Source organism: Anopheles gambiae, chromosome 2 (genome assembly GCF_943734735.2).
Source record: "Anopheles gambiae chromosome 2, idAnoGambNW_F1_1, whole genome shotgun sequence".
NCBI classification, from domain to species: Eukaryota; Metazoa; Arthropoda; class Insecta; order Diptera; family Culicidae; genus Anopheles; species Anopheles gambiae.
Window position 1 is genome coordinate 43,519,850 of NC_064601.1, and position 27,683 is coordinate 43,547,532.

Below are 27,683 nucleotides of genomic sequence, written 5' to 3' on the forward strand. Positions count from 1 at the left end.
TTTGGTTGGGGCAAGCTAGTAAACAGAATTCTGTAAATACATAAATACTCTAAAAGATGGAGAAGACCTCTTCATTGTCATCACGCACACTGTGCGTTTTGGAACATTTTGGAACTAAACCGAGTTTGTTTAATCTTACGCCTTCTAATGGTGTCTGTATGGGTTGATAAAAATATTAATGGGTCCTAGTTCAGGTTGACTTAGATGTTGTGTGTAATTCACTTATAAATTGTGCGGTATGCCATTAGTATACGTTTTTCATGTAACCGATGCGACAGAGACATTACCGTCATTGGCACTCTTTCAATATTTGTGGTCTTCGAATTATATGATACGGTTCGTTGCAAGTCAATAATTGAAAACTTTGCAAACAGAATTATTAAATACATCAAAAGATGATTTCAATGTTGTTGTATTATGTTTAAAAAATGTAACTACACACTAGGGTAGGTAGGAATATTTTTCTACGATGAGCTATGTGTACTAATACACTTAGCTATTCCCATTATGTCGGCACACTCTTCCAGCGTGCTGGTAGCAAATGCCTTAATGCGGAATAATTTATTACATTTGAAGACAGTGAACTTCTGATGTGACAGACAGCCGACACCTTAATCCATCCTACGAAGTGTCAACTAACATAACGTGTACACAGACAACCTCACAGTTTTCCTTCAAGCCCCATCACACAGCGGGGAAGATTAGCGCTGACAAGTATCGCTACGATTCTGGCCACATACATCACACACCGTATGTAGCCAAAAATCCGCCACGTGTATAGGGAAGCATTAGTTTTACAATTACACCCAAATGTCTTCATTTCCTTTCCTGAACGCGCCCGAAAACCGTCCGCAATCCGCATCAACATCATGACAGTTTGTGGGATAAAGCATTCGTTGGGATGTGTGAATCGCAAATGCTGCCGTGAAGAGATGCTGTCTCTTTTCCGCCTGGGTGCCATTTTTATCGCACCAGCGTCGAAGGGCACAACATTTCCCGCTCACAACGCTCGCACCCGCTCGATACGCACCAGTGAAGAAGAAAATCAAAGTGAAAATCTTCGTCGGAATGTGTGCTCGAGTCTGTTGCGTGAGTATGTGTGAGTGTTGGGAATGGAAGAAAATTAAATTAGGCCGGTTTCATTTGTTTATGATTTTGGGCATATATTTTCATTCAATTTCCTGTCGCTTACGTGCTTTCCGGACGCGTGCTTGTTTGTCGCCTTTGCGGGCGTGCCGCGAAGCGTCATTCCGGACACTGTGATTTGCATGCGCGTGTTGCCATGTGTGTACATACTCGTGTCTCTGTGTGAACCGCGGCGTATTGGCGCGAGGAAAAAAGAGTGGGGCGGATGTTTTCGCCAAGCAGGATTAAAGCTTCTTCTCGGCGCGCTATACGATCCCCAAGAATGGTTCTTCCATATCTTAAGCCCATTTCAGTTGCTTGCCTGGGGCTGATTTGATTGTATATGCATGTGTGTGTCAGTAAAGGACTGTATTCGGGAACCATATGCTTTCAAATCACCCGCGTATGATTGGGGATACATCTTGAGGCATCTTCATTCGATCGTGGTCTTCAAACGTTGGACGCAGCTACACACCCACAAACATCTACAGAGTGATTCGAGCGAGTCGAAGGATGGGATCTAATTTTAATCAAGATTTTAAGCTGAATAATAAATATCTGTCGGCCCGGCCGTGTGGGAGCCGTGTAGTAGCGGCTGCGTGTGATGTGTTCGTGTCTCATCATCTGCCCCAGTTACGTCCAGTTACCGCAAAAACTAATCCCTGCATCGTTTCCTGTTTTCTCCCAAAGCAACATCCTCGCAATCGGGAGTCTCTTCGTAGAAAAAGCTTCGCCATGTCTCTCTCTTTCTCTTTCTCTTTCCCCGTCTGTCCACCTAAGAAAGGAGTTTGCTCACAGGCATAACAGATTCACATAGCTCTGCGTAGTTTGTTGGTGAGCCAGACCGCAGAAACAGATCTCCCAGGTCAAATGTTTCCGAAAGGATTTGCTAGCAATCGTTCGCAACCACGACGATCCCGGCGGGTCGATGGAAAGATATCATCACGTCCACGCAGAAAACCGTCCGAGCGGGCGAGATTTCCAGTTTGTGGATAGATTTGACCGAAAATACGGCAGCAGTTAGATCGAAAGAGTTCGACCGACAAAACCAGCACCGCAGCCTTTGGTTGGTTGGTTGGTTGTTGTATGTTTTTGTTTGCCTTAACCCCTTTTGAAAACCGCCGGGATGCTTTCGCACATCCGGGTCTGTATAATTCGGATGTGTTTCTCAATGCCAAACGGACGTGTGTGTGAATGTGGTGTATTTTTCTTCTTTAAATTTTGTCCTCTTTTTCTGCGATACTACCGCCCTTCTTGTCATTTTATTTTTCACATTGGTTCACGCATAGGGAGCTTTTGTTGTCGTTTTTTGCAATGTTTTATGTGTTCAGCTGTGCAGTGTATTTATGTGGATTTTTCACTACAAAACTGGTACCACTAAAAAGAGGTACCATTCTTGCTGGACGTGTATGTGTGTCTTGAATGTTAAAACATTTATAAAAAAAAAACACGTTACGTGAGGTCACGCATGGCTTCCCGAATCGGAAACCCGACGTAGTTCCGGCCACTCGATTACACCCTTGCGTGTGAGAGGCAGTGTTTGAGAACCGAAACAAAAGCAAAATCGCTTGATAGATTCATGCGTTCACCCTTCATCCATGAAAGCTTAAAACCGCTGTGTCAATCAACGGATGTCCCAGGAAAGTTGAAGTCATATGTTGAAGCGTGACATCACTTGACAGCATTTCTTATGTTTCACATGTGCTACTTCCAGCGTCCCCAACCTCTGTGTTGATGGATATAGGTGGAGTCCCACTTAGCGATAAATAGAGCAAATAAGGGCCAAAAATGAAATAGTAGGTTTTGTTTCCGTATCATTTTTCGGGAGCGTCTTTGGCGTACTCTTGCGTATACTTTTGTCGCGATATGAAGCGTGATAATTTGTACAAATCACTATTCAACTCTTGCTCCTCTGAACGGCAACGAAAAGCAATATTATAAAGGAGGGGCTCCAAGTTTTCGGGTCAAATTCAATCCATATCTTGCACCACTGTTCCAGACTGTAAGAAATGTTTAGCGCATTCATCTGTAACGAATGCTACTTATGTTAGCTTCCGATTTTTCTTCCATGTGTACCCTGCGTCTGCGTCGTTGACCGTCATCAGACCGTTTTGCGAGATGGCATTTGTGATGCATTCGTCCGTAAACATATTATTTCATACCATTGGGAAACATCGTTTGTTCCATATTTTTTCATTACATATTTATTCATTCAACCACAACTCATTCATACTAGGCCAAAAGAGCTCACGATAAAATAAAGCATGCATTATTGTGTTTGATGATGGGGAATGATGAGTATTTTTTAAGATGTATCTGTTTTTTTTTATATAATTCTACCAGTTCACTCCTTAACCGTGGTGGATGAAAACAAAGATGACAATCACATGATGCGTATCATAGTCCCATCATTTGCAATGAACCAGAAGAAATGGCCACAGCAATGAGAACAATAGCATATCATGGCTAATGGATGTTCTTCCAATACGATTGGTTCTATTTACCAAACCACATTACCGTTTAGACGGTGTGTGTTTAAACGGGAACATTACGTTTAATTTTAATTCAAGACAAAAAATGCATGAGCAACTTGTATAGCTAAAACCTACAGGCTAAAACTTCATATCCTTATTTTGGTAATTAACAGTTTTCGTAGAGTTCAAAAAAATAACTGAAAATTACTAATTAACCAGTGCATGTTAATTTAGTGTGTTTAAACAATAAGACAATTGCAATTGGGGGGCGGTATGAGAAGATTAACTTGTTTCAACTCAAAGCTTACAGGTTTAGAATTTCACGTAGGTAAGTTGTAGTAAAAATCTACTTCTAATAAAAAAGCCAACAAACTTTGTAAACAACTCATCCAATTCACTTATTCAGTCAGCACATCGATGCAGCACTGATTTGTTTACCTAAATTCGTAAAGTTTACCTTACCCATGCAGACGATCTAATTTTATGGTTGAATGAAGCATTTCGCAAAGCTAACCCCACGATCGCTTCCAGCGTTCAACATTTCATCTGAATCGACAAAACCACATTAGAGTTGGCTGAGCAATAGTAGGGATTGATCGTGTTTGAAGCGGAAGAGATCCCGTTTTGGCTATGCAACTGTCGAATGTCAATGCATCGATGCAATCAGTTGCGGACGAGATGCTACCAGCACAGCTACCTTTCGGGAGTAAATATTTTACAAGCCTTACATCATGGCGGTCACACGTATGCAAGTATTACCGTGTACAGCAATGTGCATTCATTCCTCGGTACGCTGGGGCCGGTTTGCGACATCAAGGGTACGGTTTTCTGTTCTGCCAGTCGGAGCAGTTACGGCATTACCGTTCGATCAACCGTGAGCTCGTTCGCCGGTGTGTGCGTGTGCCATTGCATTCACAGCTATCCGGTGGTAAACTTTAAATAAACAATCTTTCTGCCTCGCAGATTAATTACACCAGGCGCAATCGATCAGCCAAAATGCAAACAGCGTTTCAACAGTGTTGGTAAATAGAGGGAAAAGCTCTCGAATGTTAGTTTTGTGACTGGGAAGCCGTTAAATATTTGGTACTTGGAATGGCTGGTAATGCATTTACAACGAAAACAAACAAAAAATGAAACCATTGCATAACTTAGTTTTGGTTTCACGCCGGAATACAGCGTGGGGGATTTTGTAGCGTAAGCTGTATCATTGGTGAATTTTATGTTGCATGTTTTCCGCTAGCTGATAATGAACCACCTGGTTGCGCCTCAGTTGAATACAATTTATGCAAAACAAGAAGAAAAAAGCATTGCAGAAAGGTTGCGTATGTATTTGAGACAACAAAAAACAAACAAACAAACAAACATATCGAGAAACACGAACATGTTCGTGCGTGCAGAGAATAAATTCCCCTTCTATTCGTTGCATTTAGAAACCATTGCAGTGACCCTCTTTTTTTAAGAATTGATATTACGTGAGCGAGCAAAACTATCTTTTGTTAGCGATTGCTACTAGCTGTGCGAAAGAAAATTGTCGCATTGCCCGGGAGCTTGCAAATTAAGAGGCTCATTACTCATTATGCTCCAGATTTTTATGCTATTCTTTTCAATTAATGTTTATAGCCTTAAACACTCCATTTCCACTCCTCCTTAAACAGGGACGGCTTTACCGTATTGCTTACAAACGTACATTTAGTAACTATCAAAATGCTTTTCCAACAAGTAATGGCATTTCAGGCAAATTTCACACAAGAAAAGAGCAGTTATGGTATGACGGCTCCAAAACGAAAACTTTAAATGTAAGATTTTTTCTTTGCAGGGTTAGCTCAATACAGCAGTTTCTTATTCTTCGTTTTGCCGCTGTAGTGTACTGGCAGTCCTTCGGTCTCGCAGAAATTCATTTCTGTGCACACGGGTTACTAGTAAAAAAGTTTAATTAATTGTGACTTGCTAGGGTGTGCGTGAGTGCAAGCACCAGACCGAGCTCTTGGCAGCGTGCAAAGAAAATGATGTGTAATTTTTATATTCTTATCGTGTCAAACGGGACCGTTCTGGAATTGCATCGTTGCGGAACTCTGCTGACGATGTCCATGAAGTCCCAGTTTTGACACCGTGACGGGAAGTATGTTCTTCATCACCGGATGTGTTGGTGTGTGTGTGTGTGTAGAGTGAGGGGATGACCGAGGGGACGGCTTTGGATAATGGAACTTTATGAGCTTTTGCCAGTGCTTAACAGGTTCACGCTCGTAACACGTACATACGTGTGAAAAAGCAGTGAAAAATGATGATTACCGCTGGTGGCACGGTTCTGTAACTCGACCATTTTAAGCGCCAAGTGTAATGGGTAGCGCGTGGTAGGCGAGTTGTTCTTTTATTGCAATGTGCATACGACATGCAACGGTTGGTATTTGGTTGCAAAGAAAGATTACAGTTACTGTGAAAAAAAGAGAACAACTTGGGAGCAGTAGGCAGGAAGCAAGAAACTGAATATTGATGGAGTGTGTTTAGTCAACGTTTGAGTTTGGAAGGCGCATTAATAACCAAGGAAACGTTAAACTCAGTTGCTTTTCGTATGTTTTTGCGATTTTATCACGACTTTAAATGCAATTTCAATTGTAAAAGCGTATGAAGACGGTATCAAACATTCCTGTCTCATAATACAAATAAACATGTCAACCTTGATGAAGCCCTGAGAGTAAGAAGATAGTTAGGAAATGAGCGTGGAAAGTGAACGTCATCCCAGCATCAGTAGACACAGAAACACTACGCGCACGTGATGAGGATCACGAACGAAATCCACTCCGAATATAACAATTGGAAAGGGTAGCTCTCTTTCACACACTCACACACATGCTCTCGTGAGGCCTTCGAGTCGTCATCGAATGAAAATGGACCATAAAACCGAGAAATCTGCTGACCGGCGCAATAATTTGCTGATATTCTGCGTCGAACCGAAACCTCACCCCCTCACACACGTATTGCACACCCACGAAAAATGGCAAAGCAAAAGGGAACGAATTTTGCGAGAAGCTTCAAGCATGGTTATGTGGCCAAACGGGACGAATAAATGGCTATGGTCCATCAATGCCGGCTCCTCGACTCGCTCGGAACGCGCGAAAAGCCAACGCAACACATATCGAAGCAACATTATGCTTCCGCCAATGGGCAGACCACTGCCCACGGTCCGGTTACCTCCATAATGGTTGAATATGCACACCACCAAAGGATCCTGGGAGGCCTGGAGGCACTTTCACACGATCGAGACGTGCAGATAAGAGTGAAAAGGGAAAGTGACCGTGTGTGTCCTTATCATAGCTTTCATAGCTCATAAAATTTTATTTCTTATCATCACACATTTGCTGCGCTGCCGGCGTACAGTTTCCTTTCGCATTCTGAACCGAGCATGGTTGTTCGAACGTTTCATCGTCTGCCCACTGCGTTTTTGCTGCGTTATAGGACGCTGGAAGGACTGTTGATGGCAAGCACAGAGAAGAAGTCAGTTTTGCTGACCATTACTGACGCGTTTGCGTTACGCGTTGTAGGGCAAGCAGCAGCACTACGGCGTATGTGTTTGTGAGGGGTCAGCACAAAATGACCGCCGTGGACAGGCCCAGAACGAGAAATTTGCAATGGTCACAGAGAAATGAAACGGCCTCATGCTAGAAGCAATCATTGACTTCTAAGAGCGTTTCTAGTATGGGAGATGGGTAACGCTTGCAGCTTGTTTTATGCAAGATTAAGGAATCATCGAATTCAATTAGGTAATCGATTTGTAATTCTGGTAGGTTATAGAGCAATAGAGACGAGTAAATTTTCGTATGAACAAAGCTTTTAACAATACGTTACAATGATTTTGGAAAATGTCTTACATTATATTGATAACCGTTAGTTATTTCAAACATTTATTATTCGCAAACAAGTCAGCTACCTGATATTGTACTGTACCGTTCGTCTGAAAACTGTGATATCTGTTTCACTAGTATATTTCCATTTGAGTATTCAAAACTAATGACACGTTGATGTTCTGTTACCAAAAGCTTACTGAAACACGGAACGCATGTATTAATAAAAAAATACAAAAAATCAATTCCATTCCCTGCGCTGTGCATTCTTCAGCATGGTCTCGCTTCAGCAATCATTCGCTAGTAGCAGACAATAGGAAATAAACCTCCTGCTCAAACAATGCTTCATTTATTGTGTGCATTTTATGTCTGTACAGAATTGTTTTTTTCCTCAACATTCTTAGCGACCTTCTTGCCAGCTAGACTTCTTCGAGTTCTCAAAGGGCAACATTCATTCACAGTAAAAGCTGTCACTAGAGCAAATATTGAATGATAATAATAAAAAAATAACTTTCCCAAATCAAACTCCAATCAATTTGGAGCCGTAGTTTTTGCACCGTTTACATCGCTGCCTGCCAATTTAAAACGGCTTTTGACCTGTTCGTCATTAAGGAGCAGAAGAAAAAAAGTCATCCATAATTCGCCTCAACCCCTGCCTTTTGCTGTGTCTATTATTTGTGGATGATTCAGACAAATTGAAAAATGTCTTCGTTTGTGCTGCCGCACACTTTGAAGTGTGGCATAACGATTTTCAAATAATAATCAGGCTCTGTGCAGGGTGGCCATGGATTTAAGATTCAAGTACCGAATCTCCATTGCATCGAATGGAAGGAATACGGATGAATCAAACTTTGTCGCTGTAGGGTGAAGCTTAAGGGCGGTTGTGACAGGCCACAAGCAATGAAATGTGACGCTACTGCCAGACGGGTGGAATCTGGCACAGCTAATCTTGCCATTCCCATTCGCTGCACGCGCGCGTCGTTCGGCTGCTACGAGCGCTTCATAATTAAATATTCATTTTTTTCTTTCTTCTTCTATCGGCGCAATCCCATTGTCTGTGAGTGCGCATACTTGGTACGCATACATTCTTATTCTTACGGTTTGCCGATCTGCATACTGCTGGGTGTGTAGCGTTGCTGGCTGTTTTTTGCTTGATGCTCAACTTCCGTTCGTTTCTGAACGACCGAAAAGAAAAACGCGATTGTTTGAACATTCTCTTAACGAAGTTGAGCGTAGAGTTTGTGACTTTACTCCGCGTGCGATATTGCCCATGTTATTTTTTGTGTGTTTCCATCGAAATAATGCCCTAATACCAACGTCGTAGTAGTTGTGCATTTCATACAGGGAAATGAATTAGCTCCTAATGGAGAGGAATGTACTCAAACTGCTAAAACAAAATTATTTTCAATGAAAAGTCAGTATAGTTCAATTTATAAATTAAACAAAAAAAGAAATGTCACAAAAAGGTGTTTTAAAATGTTCCGTTTCCTTTACTTTTGTGACCCCTAAAAAGCTAAAACCATGTATCACAATTTTCTCCATTTTAAGTAAAAACAAAAACAAATACGTCCTCTCTTTCTGCCCTGCTGTCGACGGAATGGTCCAAAATCGCGATAGTATTCTGCGCACATAGAAAATTGCTTAAAACGGGCTGTTTCTCGCATGCTCTATGCGCGGGGGGAGGGAAATCGACCGACAGCTGAAAGCGGTACGTTATGAGACTGCTGGGACGTGTATGAAACGCACTTGGAACGCATAAAACTTGCCAACTGCTAGCGAAGAAAGAGAGGAGACCGATGTGTAAGGGAGTCACGGTTCTTTTGCGTACAGGCTCAGCTGTACCGTAGCGACTTTGGCTTACGACCGGACGAATGGACAGCACACGCCGAGTGACGGGATGCATGAATGAATGAGCGTGATTGAATGGCGGTTCTAGGCTGAAAAGACAGATTGCTTATTCAAATGAGACGGCTAATTGAATTTTTATGATCATGCCGTCCGCATCGCTTTCCTTACTTTCTCGAACCATCGAAACTTTACCGTTCCACATTGTTTCCACTTCAATTTGTGCCTTTCACGCCCAACACTCTTTCTCTCCCTATCACGTCGGTGCTGGGCGTCAGTTGGCGAATGGTTTTTGTTTTGTGCGTTTTGAGTTTGGAAACTAGCTTATGCACCAACATCTCCAACCAACATCAAACATCTCTACACTGCCACCACACCCACGCGTATAACGCGGGAGTTGGTTTGCGTTTCGAATGGGCTCGGTACGCACCGCCGCTTAAGGTTAACGCGTTCGGGTGCGGCGTTTTCGAATGATATTCAGCGATGCGCTTGACGATGTGTAAATGCGTTCCGGCGATGGTAAGTGATTTTACGAGCGACACCGTGGCCTAGAAACGTAACTGACGCGCTCTGGTGGGCTGGTTGGGCAGTGGTGTGGGTGAATTGTACGCCGTAGGTTAGATGTGTGGCCATTAGCACCTTTTCCCAATGGCTCAAACCCGAACTAACACGAAACACGGTACGTCATTGTGTGAATGCTTGTGCTTCGTTTCGTGCGAATGGGAGCTGAGATAATCTGAGATAAGAAGAAATATGATGCTTTTGCAGGTAATTTTCATTTTACCTTTATATTTTCTATAGCTTCATGCAAATTCAAAAGTATGGATTATTTTTGCAAAGTGGTTGGTTATCTCAAGTTAGTTTTAACAGTGAAAGATACATAAAGTAAATATGAATAGTGAAATTAATATGAAATAGGGCTGTTTGACTCGTTACTCTTTATACGTTTAGATTTGATGCCACATACAAGTTGAATTCGTTGCACAACACCATCATCACCAGCCAATGATAAACTTATTTAATAAAATACACAATAAAAAGTGGAAACGAAATCGATCCATCCGTTCTACTTAGCAAAATAAACGAACGTGGTAACCATTTTTGCACTTAAAAATTACTCCTTTGCCACAGGAAGCGGATAAGGAAGCAACACCGCCGCCAAGTTGCCCGTTAAAAGGTCAACCGGCTCGATGCCAACGGAAACTTTTCGCACAAAATTCCACCCGAACACGTCCCGGGGGCATCGAGACCGATCGGCAGGCCGCGTTCCGGTAATTGCAAGGTAAGCATTTTTGCACTGCTGCTTCCAACTTGTTTTTCATCTTCCGCTCTTTATGCTTGCTTGGGCGGTTGATGCTCCATTTATATCTCTCTACCCGGTGACTGTTTCTCCAAGATATTGCTCCTTGTTTGTATCGCCCGGGAGTAACGGGCAGAGAACAAAGGGACAGTGTTGTGTCCTGTTCTGTCTATCCGTAGAGAGCACGAAGCGGAAAGGCGAAAAAAGTATGATAAAATGTCCTGCCGATGCAGGGGTTGATCCGCAGGATGAATCGTGCCTCCTCCCGCCGTCGGTGGGGGTTTGTCGTGCCGTAGAGCAGAGCAACATGGAGCAGGAAATAAGCAAGCACATGATTGAAGGCATTATCTTCATCGTTGTGTCCTTTGACTTAAGCCGCTCCAGCCTCCACACTATCCCCGTTCATCGCGAGATTCATCTTCCCTCTCCCGAAACCTAGCCTTGGTTTGGTCTAGGTATTTCATTCTTCTGCGAAAGAAAGCGCCGCAACCGTAACCTTGCAATACCGATGACAAATGAATCGGGAAATGGAAAACCAACGAGCAACGAGCCAAACGGGAAAGATGTGAGGGAAAAGGAAGGCATAAAACTCGTTCAGATAATACAAATCGGTAGGAGGACAGCAATGTTGAGGTTGGATAGGGAAAGAAAAACAACCAAACAAAACGCTCGACTTCGAACAATTCCGGGAACGAAGAACTTTCACCAGAAGCTGGATCATTTTTATACGCTTCACCCTGAAGAAGCCTGTTTGAGAACCAGAGACGTTGTGTTTGAATGTGTGTGTGTGTTGGTATGGAAAAAAGATTGCCGGTTCTTTTTACCGGCGAAAGGCGGAAGAAAAAGCAGAATGTTCTTCGTTCGTCTAGCCGTGCTTTTTTTTCGTCATTTGGTCTTTTATCCTGGCATTCATCGTTCCGGTGTGCTACTGAACCGTGGCGACGTTGCTGTATGCTGTATTTTCTGTCTTGTGCCAACGCCTCTGCCCTTTATTTTGTTTTCGTCATCACTAGATGACGTTCTAGCGGAGCTGTGAATGATTTTATGAATAAATACATTATTAAATCATTTGGCCTATTCGCACGGGCACGGTTGGGTGATACTTCTTCGATTCCGTTTTAGCTGGGGCAACGTTTAGCGATTACCCCGAGGGTGTGTAGGTGCGGGAAACCAATGCTTCATTCCTTTGCCGTGTACGGTTGGCTTTTGGTTGATGAATAGCTGACATTTCTTTCCCTAATCCTCACCTATTAAGACGAGGATTTGGTAAAACACGTAGCCAGCAAATGGTTCAATTATGGTGTAAGAATATTAGATTCCCCTTCCTTATGTGTCGTTAATCTATTACAATTTATCTTTGTAACATTGTTTTTTTTTTTAATGTGGGAAATGATGACAATATTTTTTTATCATAAAAAAGGTCATCCGACAATCCGACAATCATGTTACCAAGGCAATAAATCATAACGATGATTGTTATGATTATTGAAATGATACACTAAATAGTGTACATAATGTATGAAAATCATAAATTAAATAAACCTTTTGACATGCACAGGATACAGTTCACAGTCGCATTCGTTTTATCTAAACAAGGTAGAAGAATGCCGATGTTCACTGTACTTTAATAGCCACCTATGCAAAATATAGGAAACTCTAAGATAACAATTATTATTAACCAAAACAAAAATGCACTTGTAGTACCTAATGGAAATTAGTTCGTCCAAGTTTCATCAAGCGTATACTATGCATGCGTCTCGGCGGTGCTGAGTTAGTCAATTATTGTAACATAGTTTTAACCTTCGGCTACCAACCCTACAAACCCATCATTAACTACGTAATTGGCTAACATGGCGGCATCTCCATCCTTCCAACGTCGGTACGGCATATTGCCACACTACGTCCAAACATCCGGCCGCCAATCTTAGCCAGGATACGCCTGTCGTCGTTTCCGAAACCTGTTATTTGTTTTAACGATTTCCTTGCCCCACGCTCCGCTTCGATCTATCTGTGCCGCGTAGGGCCACTCCGATGGGTGCTTATTGAATTCAATATTCTAATTAACTTCGCACAACAAGCGCTAACTAGTGTTTACCTGATCGTGTTCGGGCAGAGGAAGAAACATACGGGCCACTTCCGGGCGCTTTCCTAGCAACGCATACTTCGAGGAAACTTCGACGGATTTTCAAGCAGTTCGGTGAAGTGCATGTAGTACTTGTTAGAAACTGAATGAAGCATCACATCGAGCTGCATTCTGTGCACTGAGTACTGAATACTAAACGAAACACTAAGATACAGGGTGGGAAGTAATATTCATATTACTTGTGTAGATTAGATGTTAGTAAACTGTTAAACAACACTTGTGGTGTAAACAATCACCCCGAAAAAAATGTGATTTTTTTACGAAAAATAAATTGAAGCTTGTCCAATTTTAATCAGGATAGTAGTTATCATAGAACTGTACATTTTGTACATATTGTTCACTTAATTATTTAATTAGTAGATCTCAAATCACAGCTTTGTGTCTGTTGACTATTAATGCTTCAAAGCTGGCATTGATGTTGAATAAAATAGTTACGAATGTTTTAAATTTTATTTTCGACATTCGCTTCAACATATCCACCACCCACTGTATAAATGCGTGCATAAACATGCTACCGAAATCTGCTGCACCGCTCCACCACCAGCGTTACTATTAATCAACGTAATGAACTAGCGATCAAGCGGGTTTGCGTTTTTCCTCCCTCTTTCCTACCCAAAAGTCACCCACACCCATGGGCCCACAACGGAACGAATTTCCGTTGGCAATGGTACATCGAAGCGTGCCAACACTTTGGGTGAAACTATAGTAAAATAAAGTAGAATCAGCGCACACCCGTAACATGAACCCATAGTAGAAAGCTTCCTGTAGCCGACCGCTTCATGTGGTACTTTTTTTCTTATTCACCTCTGTTCAAGGTACAGAGAACGACGAGGATTGAACGAACCTGTTGCGAACTTAACGCGCTCACCCGCTGAATCGGTATAGTTTTTTGGAGGAGCTGGACGTAAATTACGTTCCCATCAGCTCGTACGTCAGGCGTTTGGTTAGGTTTTTGGCACCCTTCCGAGGGGGGAAAGAGTGCACCAAACTGCACCGGAAGTAGCTCCACTTAGCGTAACTGAGCGGACACTCTTTCCAGGGCCGGGTATTGGTCGGACGGGTTGGAAGACGCAGGTAAGTCATGCGAGGGTAACCTTAAGTATTGTGCGGTAGTAGCAGCTTTCAGGAAAGGAAATTGTACTTTGCACGAATCTTTCCTATCCTTGTCTGTCGTTTTCAACCACTGCCCTATGTAGCATATTGCACATGCACTTTCCAGTATGCGCAGTTTACGGAGTTGGTACGGCTCGGTCGTGGTACGACACACTACGGCTCCTGGTTTCCGTTTTCGTTCCGCAGCCGTGTCGATTATCGTGCCTAGAACCCTTTGTTTATGCAAATGAGGCTCCCCTGCCCGCTCTGAGCAGTTTGTTGCCAAGTTGGTGCCTTTAAATGCCTTGCTTTTCCCTGGTGGCAAGTATCAGTCACCCGCCGATTGGATCAAAACGAGGCAGCTTGCATGCGAGAAGTTTTGGGAGTATGTATTTGTAATTTAGTATGAGCGTGCAAGGTAGCACCGTTTCATGCCAGTAAACTACATGCTGATGGCATTTTGTCAGCAGAATGGCGATCTTACCTTCAATCTAGCAACATGAAATGCTTAGGAATGTTAACAGGCGCTCCACTTGTAGTACCAGACCACCATATCCGTTGTCGGTAGTTTTTTGACAGTGCTTACAGTACTCGATCAATCGTAGAAATGTTTGTTTTGTACGTTAAATTTCCACACAGCCTATGGTACGATGATACGCAATACGTTTTCCGTCCAAATGTTGCTCATATTTACAGAATATTATCCTCCAGGTAACCAGCAACTTTTATCTGGGACCAAAGGGTGCGACAATGTCAGCACATTAAACTCCCATAATTCGCCTAACATGCATAAACTTTGCGATTTGTTATCTGGATAAAAAAGATTACTCGTACGTAGTCAGAAGGTGTGAGATTTGAGAATTTCCCAAGAGAAAAGACAAATATGTTGCGTGCCTTTTTGGCGGACGACGGTGATGGTGGTTTTGTGTCGCACGCGTGGAAAGGTGAGAACATGTTCGCTCGTTCGTTGCGACGAAAAGAGCACCGAACAAGCACCGGCAGCATCGCGCGTCTTCACTCACGTTAGCTCATGACAGCCCTAACTGTCCAAACTTATTCGCCTTCCTGTCGTCCGTGGTTCTGCGAAAATCAAAATGAACATTATCTCTAACTTTTTCCAACCGTCGGCGTCTTGGGATACTTTTGTCGGACGTTTTTGTATGGCGTTCGTATTTCCCTGTTAGCCAAGATGTTGGACGACGTTCGCTTCCAATGTTCAAAAGTTGATTTCATACCACCCATCATGAGAGGGAGTGTGTGAGAGTGTGTGTTTGTGTGGCATTAAGCTGTCGAAAAGAAGCTGAGCACGTAGCACGCGTGCAATACCGGGCGGAAGGTACGGGGTTAAACTTGCCCCAGAACTTTGGTCGTGTGTTCACACTTGGGAGATGCGTAAACTTCTTCGTCGGCTGGGCACATTCAAAAGCCACTATCTTCATGAAGATTCACCAGGTTCCCTGTTGGATATGCGGGAGAGTTATCACTTCCAAAGAATCGCTTGTGTCTTGGCCTCGGCAATCCTCGGTGTCTAGCAATGCTGCAAAACACGTTCCACCCATCCACGTGTGCCTGTTTCCGCAAATTTTATCACACGAAAATAAAAAGGTTTGAAACCCAAGTACATATGCAGGATAACCGTAAGGAACCTACTCTACGCTCTGTCTTTCATTCTCTCTTTTTCACTGCCCGTTTCTGCATTAGCACTTAACTTTGGCAGCACGCTCCGACAAGTTGGCATGAAAAATGGAAGCCTGAATCCAAAATCCGATACATTTAAGTTGATTTCGTGCAAGCGTACGTGGTAGAAAAACTAGGTCGGAATGTGCTGGTGCGGTGATGTTGCTGCGGATGTACTGCAATGGTAAAGATGGTCCGTCTCTGCTCCAGCAATAAAAAAATTGAGAGGGAGCGACGAAAACCACAAGAGAGAGAATAGGGCAAAAGTTGAATTCTGCTCGGTGTATGATAATTAGAAAACTTGCCGCAGTTATCTGCCGGGTGACTGCTTAAAGTTTTCAGTTTTCGGCTCACCACCACATCATAGCCGATTGGAGTTATCCGGTTTCGTTTATTTCTGGATAGTATCCACGACTGGTCGTTTGCTTCTGCCGTGTGCCGTTTAAGGCAGGTCGGGCTGCAATGGAGGAAATGGGTTCTTACTTCTGCCAACCATTCAACGCAATAGTGTACCGAATGTACAGATGCACTAAGTTATGCAAACGAGCTAATTCAAGTCCGTGATTGCCCGCACACAAACCTTTCGGCGCAGCACCCGGTGGTCTATGGCGAAAGACACAAAACTTGTCTGGAATTGTGTCAGTTTGTCGCCTGACACTGAGGTTGTGGGTTGTGGTTAGTAATACAAAAAAAACCAAGACGAACAGATATAAAGAAAAAGGGTCGAGTAAAGGGCAAAGGGATGCCCAAAGAAATGCGTTTAGGTAAGTTCCTAGCAGGAATAAGTTTAGTGCTGTTGCTTTATTTTCTTCGACTTTGCTTTACCTTTCTTATGGAAAGCAGTACCGTGCCAGGGACTGTAAAACATTCACAATCTGGAAGTGACATCATCATCATCGTAAAATAAACCGTATATACACGCACACGAACTCCGGTGGTAGTGATTACCCACATTACGAAGGGTATGGTTGAGGAACACGGTGAAGACATCTCGACGCAGACATGCAGATCCTGCCCAACTCATCTCTGTCATTTACAATCACGTCCTCGGAAAGTTTTCCCTCGGCAAAATTATGCTAATCCTGTAAATTGATGTACTATGCCTGTGTGGGTTTGTTTCTTCTATACCATCCTGTTCCAATTTTGATTTTTTTAGTGAACATATTTTCTTATGCTGATGGAACGTGTTGCTCGTTACCATGATCAAGCATGTTTGTTCATCGATGAATTGTTAATTTAACATTAGCTTCTAAAACAAACGCTATACTCAGATTTTTTTGGAGTGTACCAATTGCACTAGTCTTTCGAGTCCTTTTTAATCGATGTAGAAGTTGTTTTGGTAAAATATGTATTGAATAAAAATTAAATTGGTTTCTTTCTTTTTTTAAGTTGTTAAAGTAACGATAAGAAATTACTAACATACACACTACTCTCCTATATGATACGAAAATACTTCACATAATTACTTCAAGCTGCAATGTCCATGAATATTGCTTTGCATCGGGTCTTGCTAACGGCAATTGTTTTAATTGTACCTTACAAACCTGTTGATTATATATAATACATTTTTTGAATATGAAAACTTATAGTAGTATGGAAATGAGTGTAAAAATTGTAAATTTGTTGTGTTTTGTATAGTGTTTTCAACTAATTTTTAAACTTGTACAATTTCAACATATGCTGATGCTCATGAGTCGAATGTTATCTGCAAGTTCGTTAGAAACAACCTATCCTTTTTATACGAAATAAAATCAGTAACCAAACGCTAGACACATGATCACAGACTAAACACTCGTTCTAGAACAAGTTGTCGATAAATCACAACCAACCTTCAGGTGAGGTTACTTTCTGTTATACAAGTACCGTTTCGGTAAACATCGAAAGAGAATCGCCTTCAACGTGTGTCGACGCCTCATGACAAAGCTCGGCCGTAGGTCGTCTGCCAACCCAAACGGAAAGGACGAAAAGCAGACATGGGTTGAACAAATAAAAGCAGCTCTTCACAGCTTACACTCCGTATAAGAAGCCTTTCGCCTGTAGCTTTTATGCGAAACCCCCACCAGCTACGTTCGGGTTGATGCGCTTGCCACAAGTAGATAATAAATAGTATATTTCGCTTCAGCATCTTCTGTCCTCTGCCATACACGCCTAGCCGTGCCTACGAGCTCTGACGGTTGCAAAGTGTCCACCCAGCATGACCACATGCTTGACGTTTAAGCTGCCGGATGTTGGAGTGACATCAAATTTTCAATTGTCTGCGATTAACCTTAGGCGTCGGTCAAAAGGCTCAACACTGTTGGCAAGCTGCTAAACTACCAAGCAAAAAGGTCTCAAATATTGGCCAGGGGTTACTTTTTTTTACTGTTCATATGTTGTGATAGTGTGTTGCGGTCGTCCCAGTAGACCCCAAAATGGTCGATAAAACTTTAAACAGAGCCATATTACTGTCTATAATGTGGCATGTTGCTGCATGTGGATAGTGGTTTCATCCAGCACGACGTTGGTGTGTGGTTGAAAGCATCTGATTAAATTATGTTATCGTTCATGGAATGAACAAAACATGACACTTATCATCTTATCGGAATTTGTTTGGGATTGTGCACTTCTTGTAATTGTTTTCAATTAAGGATGAGTTGACACTTTTAACATTGTTCATAATATGAAGCTGAAAATTTGTTATACTTAATTATACCACAGCAAATCTCACGATTTGCTCATAATCATATAGTTAGCAAAATACTATATAATTTTTACATAATACATCTATTAGCTAAGCTCCAATAAATTCAAATAACATAGTTTCTCCCAGGACGTTGAACGCATAATGTTTACGACGTCACTCGAAAAGGTGGGAACGATCCATCCCATCGCCTCGAAACGTCCGTTAAAGTCACGTTAAACGTATTAAGGTTCGATAACCCACCCCAAAACGAACTCCCGGAGGCTAAGTTTAGTTGGGAGGAAAGTTTTGCGCAAGTATGAGGCACATTTTGCTAGTGCTGTTAGGCTTCTTTATCCTGAATGTATTTATTAAAGAAGCACCACTCGAGCTTGACCATTCCCGTGTGGCTGTTTGACGGTGTATGGAGCTATATCCTCTTAGCCGTTGTCGTACAGATACGATCGCCCGGGGACTGGCTAGCACTCTCCCTGAAGTGGCCACAGCGTCGTCCGATGCAAGGAGCCGTATCTAATCCGTTTTCCAGACGGCGAGCGGGACAGACGGTCGCCGGAACAAATCCTCTCGAGAGGAGGAAGCCCTCGAGCCGTTATCTGGCGACCCATAAAAATGGTATTCGAGGCGAATAATTACCGCCCATGGCAGAAGGTGGGCAGCAGAAACGCTTTTGATCGCAGTTTCACGTGTGCTTCTCTCGAACAGGATGAGGATGTGTAGTGTTTTTTTTCTTCTTATTCGTTTCGTTGCTGTCCCTCCTATTTTAACGATATTGCACCGGCACGATAACGTCTTCTACCGTCACATTACATTTATGGCAAAACCGACCTGCGGATGCCGATCGCCCACGGTACGTAATGGAGCATCCGTTGCCATGGCTGCCAGCAATGGACAGACTCAATTTCGTGTAAAAATTACATATTCTCCTTTCGTTTCGAGCACCTAAATCCGCGTGTTCATCCATCGGTTAAAGCTCCTACCGAGAAGCGATAATAATCATCAAAGAAAAGGATCTGCTTCCGAATAAAGCTAGTGGAAGGGATCGGTGCTATCCAGTGCACCAAGGGTACATTCCTTTGACATTCCGTTCCCTCGTGTTTTGGTACTCTATGGCAAAGGAAGGCATAACTATTCTCATGCCTCTCCGTCTATCTGTAACGCTTCTGAGAATGTTCGCTTGAGTGGAAAACACCGCCCGTGCTCGGGCGTGGGAAATGAAATGGTCGAGTTAATTTAAGTGTAATATTTACGAGCGTGAATATCCTAAACAGTGTGAACGACATTCATATGGGAAGAGTATACGGATTATAGTTTCAAGTGGAAAACAAAAGGATTCATTGAGCAATGATAATGTTGTATGAAAGATATTGAACGTATGTATCGATATGAATAATGAATAATTAGTAATAAATATGTTAGAATAAAGTATCAGATACCACCTCCATTAATTAATTTTCAAACGGAATGAGATGTATTGTGTTCTTAGGGATTGCAAACATTTGTTATGTATTTTCATCCAATATACCGATTATGAACATAACAAAAATAAATCAAGAATTAGTTGATGGAATACGCCTAATGAATGGCAAATTAATTCTTGGAGCATCTTCATCATTTCGATAACACCTACCCCCGTTTTATGAGATTGTATCAACAACGGATTAAATACCGGAAGTTTTATGCATCTTCCACATAATTGCATGCATTCGCATTATGTTGCATCTTTCAAAACGATATGAAGTTCCATCTTTGACTTCCGAGTGTACCGGCTAATGTAATCAAAAGGGTTTAATTTAATAAAGATTCATGTTGTTCAAGAATACATGTTACTGCTCATCCTTTGATGAGAAACATTAACGATCAAGCTGTATTGGTTTAGCAACGATTCTTGAACCCTTTAGAATGAATCCTTCCTACATTACATTTCTCCTCAATCCAGAAATGGTTCTGCAGCACGGTTTTAAATGTAGCCTGTCATCTAGGGCGATGGATGGTCGTTACTGTAGCTGTTGGGCAAAAATATTTTACATGTAAACCTCACCCCATCAACCTCATTGGAGATGTGTTTCAACCGTAACAATCCCGGAACATTGTCGTCACAATGCCCACCCAAAGGTGCAGGGTGAATGAGCAAATTAATGTGATTTTATGTTGCTTACCTTTCACGTAGATGGCTGATATAATTAGAACAATTAATTTCCAATAATCCATTTTACGGGCTGTGTCTCGTACGTTACGCCAACTGCTGCTGCCTACACACTGCACGATAGAAGGGCTGCTGAAAGCTTCGTCGATCGCGCGCGTTTGTGTGTGTGTCTGCTGCCGTTTGACCGGGTGCACTGGTCGATGTGGCAGGATCGGTCAACCTAGCCTGCCACTTTCCTGTCTCCGCTTCCGACGCTTTCCCTACGGTAGGTCGATGTTTATACAAGGTACGGTGGGAGTATTCCGGGCCCTTTTGCTGCCACCAGCCCTCATGCACTATTTGTATAGGATCTTCTATACGACATTACACGACACAAACACACTCACGCACATACACACTGTACAACTGGAACTGCTTGCACTGCCCCGTTACACCACTATCCTGTTAAATGCATGTCACCTGTTTTCTGTGTACGTATGTTTATCTGGCTCAGCTAGCTATGGGGAAAAGGGCAGCGTTGTTGGGAAATGAAAAACAGGGGTCAGATTGAACGTGTCCGTGGGACGTTCCGCAACACCTCTGCAGCGCGCGAGGTGGAACTATCGCAGCTTCCGCTACTTTGTACACCAAAAATGTTTCATTTTGTATTGTGGCAAACGCATACAACGTGCACAAAACATCACGCGCATGCTTTCGATGCTACGGAACGTTGCAAACGCGTTCGAAGTGGCAGCCAATCAGGGGCAGCACGTGTGGCCGGTTTCTGTGAAAATATCGACACACTTTCCTACCCCGTGCAACACTCACTGATTGGGCTAGTTTGTGTCGAACGTCGGGGTTTTCGGTTCAAATTAAATTTTGTAATTTCAATTAGCATCACAATTCAGTTGCACTTTATTGGATAAACGATAGCGCAAATTCTCCTTCAAGGGAAACTGTTAATGAGGTGCTGATAATGGGCCGTTTGAAGAGCTGAACAGAATGTATGAAAATTAAGGAATGTGTGTATGTGTTTGAGTGTGCTTTAAAGAATACATAGTTATAACTTAAAACGTCAAAACGGGACTAACAATAGTTACTTGGTAGAACACTTTAAAAACGAAAATTTACATAATCGGGTGCGATGTAACAATTTATCCCCCCAAACTACTTGCTATTACATGGTACTGTTGCAATCCTTTTCACCAGCAAACATTTCACCTGATCACACATACAAACACACATAACTACACAGCATTCGGAAAAATCCAAATAGCGCTTGTTATTTCAGCAGCACGAGATCGTTCATTGTGGGCCTGCTACGAAGGCGCGCACGGTTTTGCAGCCCTTCGAGCCGTGTTTATGCAAAACACATTTATTTATTATCGTAATGGCGTTGCCTGGTGGTACTAGCTGGCTGTGCTATGCTGTTGTTGTCCATGTTTGCACCTCGTCCGCGTACTTAATTTCACCGCCAGTACAGTTGGATTGAGCTGGCGTGTGGAAAAAAAAAGCAGAACTCACACACAAACACACATTGAAACCGAACGCTCGTGCACTAGCAACCGTTTGGATGACGGCGTGTTTATTTTAGCATTAAGCGGCACATAATTACTCAATTCCGATGAAAATGGTAGCTGGCGGGTGGGCCAACTGAATGAAAGAGTGTGGGGGAGGGAGATGTAGCAACCCACCCCGGTGGTATGCCTTTTCATGTCCGTTGGACCGCAGCAAATGTGTATCTACCGGTTTGGCCAGTCGGTACAATTCTGCGGAGCAAAGTCACTCAGTCAGTTAGCGAGTCGTCAACGAGTTGGGTGGCTCGGGTGCGGAATTTGTTTTGCACTGTTTCCCTGTGTGCCTTTTTTCACCCGCTTATTTGTGTGCCTTTCGCAGTGAAGCTGGCCGCAAGAATCGGTCGGTCGAATCGCCCTTTTGCTGCAGCAGGGTGGTTGCTTTTCTTCCGCACTTTGTGCTATAAATTATGGCGCACATACACACACACACAAACCATTTGCTGCACAGATCTGAAACGAAACCAAGAAAGAGAAATCCATAATTAGTCGTTTGCTCCCCACACTACGCCAAACGATTTAAATGCGGCAAAGTTTATTCAAGCTAATTAGGGAATTATCAATTCGCGCGCGCCGGAAGCCACAGAAAAGCGTTTGGAAATGGATAGATGACGGTTTTGGCTTATCGCAGGATGAGTTCGGAAAAAAACACGGCCAAAAGTAAGCTTCAAAACTGCACAAGAAGGACCATGAACATCCACCAGCACTCACGAGCTTATGATTTTAATGACTTCGTCTGCTTCTTCGGCTCGCTTCGCTGGATGGTTTGATCTGATTTAACCGTCATTTTTGGGATAAGATTAAGTCCCTCTTGACCATTCGAATTAAATTCGCCATTTGCCTCCTTGCCGTACCCCATCGCAATAAAAGGATAAATTAAATGGATATTTGTTCTCTTTTTTTATTCTCCCTTCCGCATCCATGGCCAATCATTCGCTGTTCAGGAAAGGAATGGTGTCTTAAAATATTCGTTTCGCCATTTACGTACGGAATGGTTTTGGCGGCTGGAAACATTAAATTTTTGTATTTTTTTCTATCGCACTGGGGGGTGATCGAAAAAGTGAAAGCCCTTTGTGAGTTTAATTAAATGGAGAATTCAATAGCAGTACAATACAAACAAAATGCTGAGCTTCGTGCTGCCGTACCGAACACAGTACCACATCTTGTGGCTGTGTATTTGTTGGAGTAGTTTTAATTACCACTGCTCGGCCGCTGCTTGTTCGTACAGTCCTAGGTGGGCGTTCGGTAGCAAATTAGCACTCGTAACGTGTAAATGAAACGTTGAAGTATGTCCATTTTCCTTGGTTCGTGGGAATAAAGGATAGTGTTTATAAAGTTTGTATAATTCTAAAAGCAGCATATGATTTGAATTGGCTAGAGTCATTATCGTGTGGTATAAATTTGGTTTTATTTTTTAAACAAATTTTACTTGTTTGTGAACATTTATTTGACGATAGTTTAATTGTATTTCTTGATCAACATTGGAATGCCCACATGATACAATTCCTATCATCTGTTTTTAATATTAAAAAAAACAACAACCGTAAGCTATTTGTATGTGTTAACTATGCTAACTTTTGAACATCTTCATCCGTAAATAAAACATGAAAAGAAACTCCTAATCGCATGTTCATGGGTGCGCACAAATTCGCAATAACTATTCATACATATGCTCGGATTATGGTTTCTCGATGTGCCACTCGTTTCAAGCGATCCAGTTTCAGAAACAACATTTCCCATGTACCTTTCGCAAATGGTGGAGAAATATTGTGAGAATCGCGCAAGAGCGAACGCGTGAGAAATGCGCTCCGTGATGGGTGTGAAAAATTACTTTTCCTGGGCGCATGGAATCCTGCTACGGGTATGAATTTTCCCGGAACGATTTCGGCACCATCAACGCCAATAAAGCCGTCAATTGTGCAGGTGATAAAAGCATTACACGCTGACTCAATCGCTTTAGCCCGTTCGATGTTCCAAAGCGGAACATGCACGTGTACGTGAATATTCTTCGTAAGTGTTCGAAGAAGCACGACCAATGTGTTCTCACGGGGCCAAAAAAAAAAACAGCACAATGCAAACCTGGGTGTAGCACATTTCAAAATCTGAAATGTTCCCAAAATGTTAAAGCAATTTGACGGCACGAGATGAAGCATCTCGCACATCTCGGCTCGCATCGACAGGTAGGGTGAAATATCATTGTCGGATCAAGCCGCTGCCACCCAGTAGCTGATCCTACTTTCCAGGCCCTTCCGCCTAATTTGATCATCTCCTCCAGCAGCACGTAGATAATGTTTCTATTATATTTTTCATTTGCTTTCGTGCTTCCTCAACTCCACCTTTCTTTAACTTCATCATCCTCAGGTCGTGAGAAGGATATGAGCAAAATACCCAATTTCCCTCACCTGCTATCAGAGGCTGCCCTGGCGAAGGCGAAATTTACCCCATTTATGCTCGGAGGAAGCTTTAGGTTCCGGACTTCGTCGGTCGTGATTTTGTCTGTTAATCTTCTCGTTATGTATTCTTTTCATTCGCTCTCGCTTTTTCTTTCTCTTACATGTCTTACATACTTCCCTCACTGAGCGCCTATAGTGTAAGCTTACCCTGTTGTTTCTCGAGCATGACGCATTTAACATGACCACATTTTGTGAAATATCCCCCGGAACAAGATCCGTAGCTCATCCGTCTGCCAAACGTACCAAAACAAATCTATGAAACCACGGTAAGATCTTCAAATAACTGCAAGATCCTTTTCTATTTTTTGGTTTTTGTGCGCTATTGTTATTCTTCTTCCAACAAACCATCAAAAGAAAGCTATTCTCAGGAGAATAAAATAAACCAACAGCAAAAAATGGCAACATTTGCAACGGCAAAAAACCCTACCTCGGTCGTAATATGAATGGCAGCACTAGACGACCCATTGCATGGTACCAGGGTCTCGTGGCCAGTGTTTGCTGATTTGTAAAACAAGTCTCATCTCGTGCTAATATAATTTAGCCCGGGCCTCTTCGAGCGGAAATTCGATTTTCTCTTGCTCACCGTGGACGATGTAGGATTCATCGTCCCATTCCGGTTGAGTTGTAAGCCAGTCCGGTTTTGGGTTATTATATTTCTTCCGCTCGACCCACTAAATGACCAGGTGTGTGTGTATGAGTGAGAGAGAGAGAGTGTGTGTAGGATAGAGATAGTAGAGGTACCGGGTATTACGTACTTCCTGGCATTATCTTTCTCCGTCACGTTGCGCCAAGTGCAAGAAAGTTTTTTTTTCTACTATAACTCCGCACGTCGCTTTCCGTTCGCAGATGAACCGTGTCCGCCGTAATCTGCTTTGCCCCATCCGGAACACCCGCTAAGGGTCCAGCAAAATCGACCAACTAATCAATCATACACTTGTTTCAAGCATGCCAATCAACCTTCAACTTCTTATCATTGAGAGCTGAAATTGAAAGGCACTCCAGCGGAATCAATGGAGGAAACAGAGAAAAAAATGAAGAGCAAAGCCGTTGAAAAGAAAAACATAGTAAATGTTCAAGAGGGTCTTATGAAGGAGCGATCGAAAGGAACAAAAAATACTCAAACCTCACCCCGTAAAAGCGGAAGTAAAAAACACATTCTACGAAAAAAATGATAAAATGTGGCAGTTTCCATTTCTTTCACAACGAAGCAATGATGTATTTGGTTTCTTGGCGGAAGAGATCTGTAACGTTTGCATTCCTGGTAGTGGTGATGACACATTTGCAGGTTTTTTTTTTTGAAAATTAACTTGTCTTTCCGATCTAATGACATATGGGGTGCTGTTTTGACATCTGAACTTAATGTTGCCGACGAAAAGCAATCGTGCTGACTTAGACGTCATTATCGTGAGCTAGTGGAAAACTTTGTATTTTCGGTAGCATGATTCGTATCGTATCGTTATTTATAAAAGGGCATATTTATTAATATTTTATTTTATGGTAAGAAAGTGTTGAAACATTTTGCAGGTTCATCTAGGTTGTTTTCTAAAAAGTATTTCGCACTTCAGTTTAAGAAAATAAGTATGTTTTGATATATACGCAAAAGCTTCCATCCTCTGGTTAAACAAACAGTTAATTTGACAAATTGAGATTATGAATATCGATTCAGAGGAATACAGCATTGATAAAAATTTCTTCCCGGACATCCTTTTAGCTTTTTCCACCTACATAACATTCGTAGAGGTACGCAGGTAATGCAGAATTCATTTGTGAAATTTGGAATCTATATTCCATGGATGGATTCGATAAATACAAACATATTTTGTTTATCAAGGTACGCAGTTCGGATTCATCTTGAATGATGAAAACATATGGTATTAAATAAGTGTCTCAAATATTCAATATCAAAATAAATAAAATGTCTACTAGAAGTACATTCAATATCATTTAATCACATACACTGTACCTTTTACGTGGCGACTTACATTCGAACTCAAAGCTTAAAGCCCTCCAGTGGGCCAAACTGATGTGTTCGAGCAAACAAGGTACCGGTTACAAGCTACTCTAGACCGTGCGCTCGAAAGCTTCCTGAGTGTGATACAAAAATATCGAAAACCAAGGATGGCTGAGATGACGACCACAAACGACGGTGGCGTTCAACGTATCGGGCAAAGTAAACGGGAAGATTTACTTTTTCCGTATTATCTTTCTTCCCTTCCCGTTTTGATGAGTGCTTTAGCCGGAAAAAGGGATGGTGGCAGTCGAGGGAGCCTTGGGTGTTTGTGCAATGTGCTTCCTCCATTGTGCTTTCTTTGCACAATTCCACCCCCACTAACGCGGTAAAAGCGTGCTCCACATTGCCGGCTTTCCCGGGGCGTGAGCGCTACAAATGTGCGAGTCTTGCGCGAGAAGAGACGCAAGGAGTGTACGCGCGCTCGCCCCCTAAGCTTGCAATGATGAACGACGACATCGAGGACGACAGGCACGATGAAGACGACATCTTTTTTCCTCCAGCGAGGACAAAGTACTTAGGAGCGATACGGTGGAGTGGAGGGGCAAAATCAGGAAAATCTGAGTCGTATCTCATTTCAGTCTGCCACGGCTGCTAGCTTCAGTTTTCCCTTCGCACCTAGTTATGGACCGTTCCGCTGCGGTAACCGAAACGGGCGACAACGAGCACAGGAAGGCGGGCTATTCGATGGCTTAGTGCAATGGCATCGTGTGACGAGCTGAACAAGCGGAACGGAATAACAAACCATCAATGGGAAAATTGGCAGTGCAGCGTTCGGGGGAAAGGTGTGGTGCCGGTGAGCGAAAATTGATTTTTCCGTTTTGTTTGCCTCTATCATCGTGAATTATTTTCAAAGGAAAATTCAATAAGTGAGGCGGACGCATTTCTACGTTGTGTTTGGCTGATGATGGGGAGCTTTTTTGTGTGGCATCTTTGTCATGTTTCGGGCATTAGTGCTGGCCGCGCAGGATTTTGGTTGTAGTTTTTGGCTTCCGTGTGCTATTCGGTAACGTTACACTCTTCAAATATTGAGCTGGAGGGCTGGGGCGGTTAGCGTACAAAAATGTTACCTTCTCGATGTTGTTCGACGTGAAATTGAATGTGCCACACCGGGAGCGTGATGTGATCTTCGTCGAAGAGATTTTTTTTGTGTAGTGACACATTCTGCTCAGATTTCTTGTTCAATTCGTGATGTTTCACATTTTTCTGAAATTTCTGCACCGTTAGCTTTTCGTTAAAACGGATAAGCTCTGCAACTTTTAAGCTTCCGATGGGGATTTTAATGCGTTTTTAGATTTATTTTCTATTCGTTAAGCATGTGTTCATCATTGTTTCTACCTCCACAAAGTAC

The 27,683-nt window shown here is 42.6% G+C and overlaps 1 protein-coding gene across 3 annotated transcripts in view; it reads right to left on the bottom strand.

The window, feature by feature from the left end:
- Positions 1-27,683, bottom strand: part of LOC1271586 (uncharacterized) — a 130,217-nt gene that overhangs the window by 80,476 nt on the left and 22,058 nt on the right. For all 3 annotated transcript variants that reach the window (XM_061649441.1, XM_061649442.1, XM_061649440.1), the window contains exon 2: positions 20,332-20,815. In XM_061649441.1, the coding sequence (XP_061505425.1) occupies positions 20,332-20,383 (52 nt within the window). In that variant the 5' untranslated portion in view covers positions 20,384-20,815. The remainder of the gene's footprint in view (positions 1-20,331; positions 20,816-27,683) is intronic.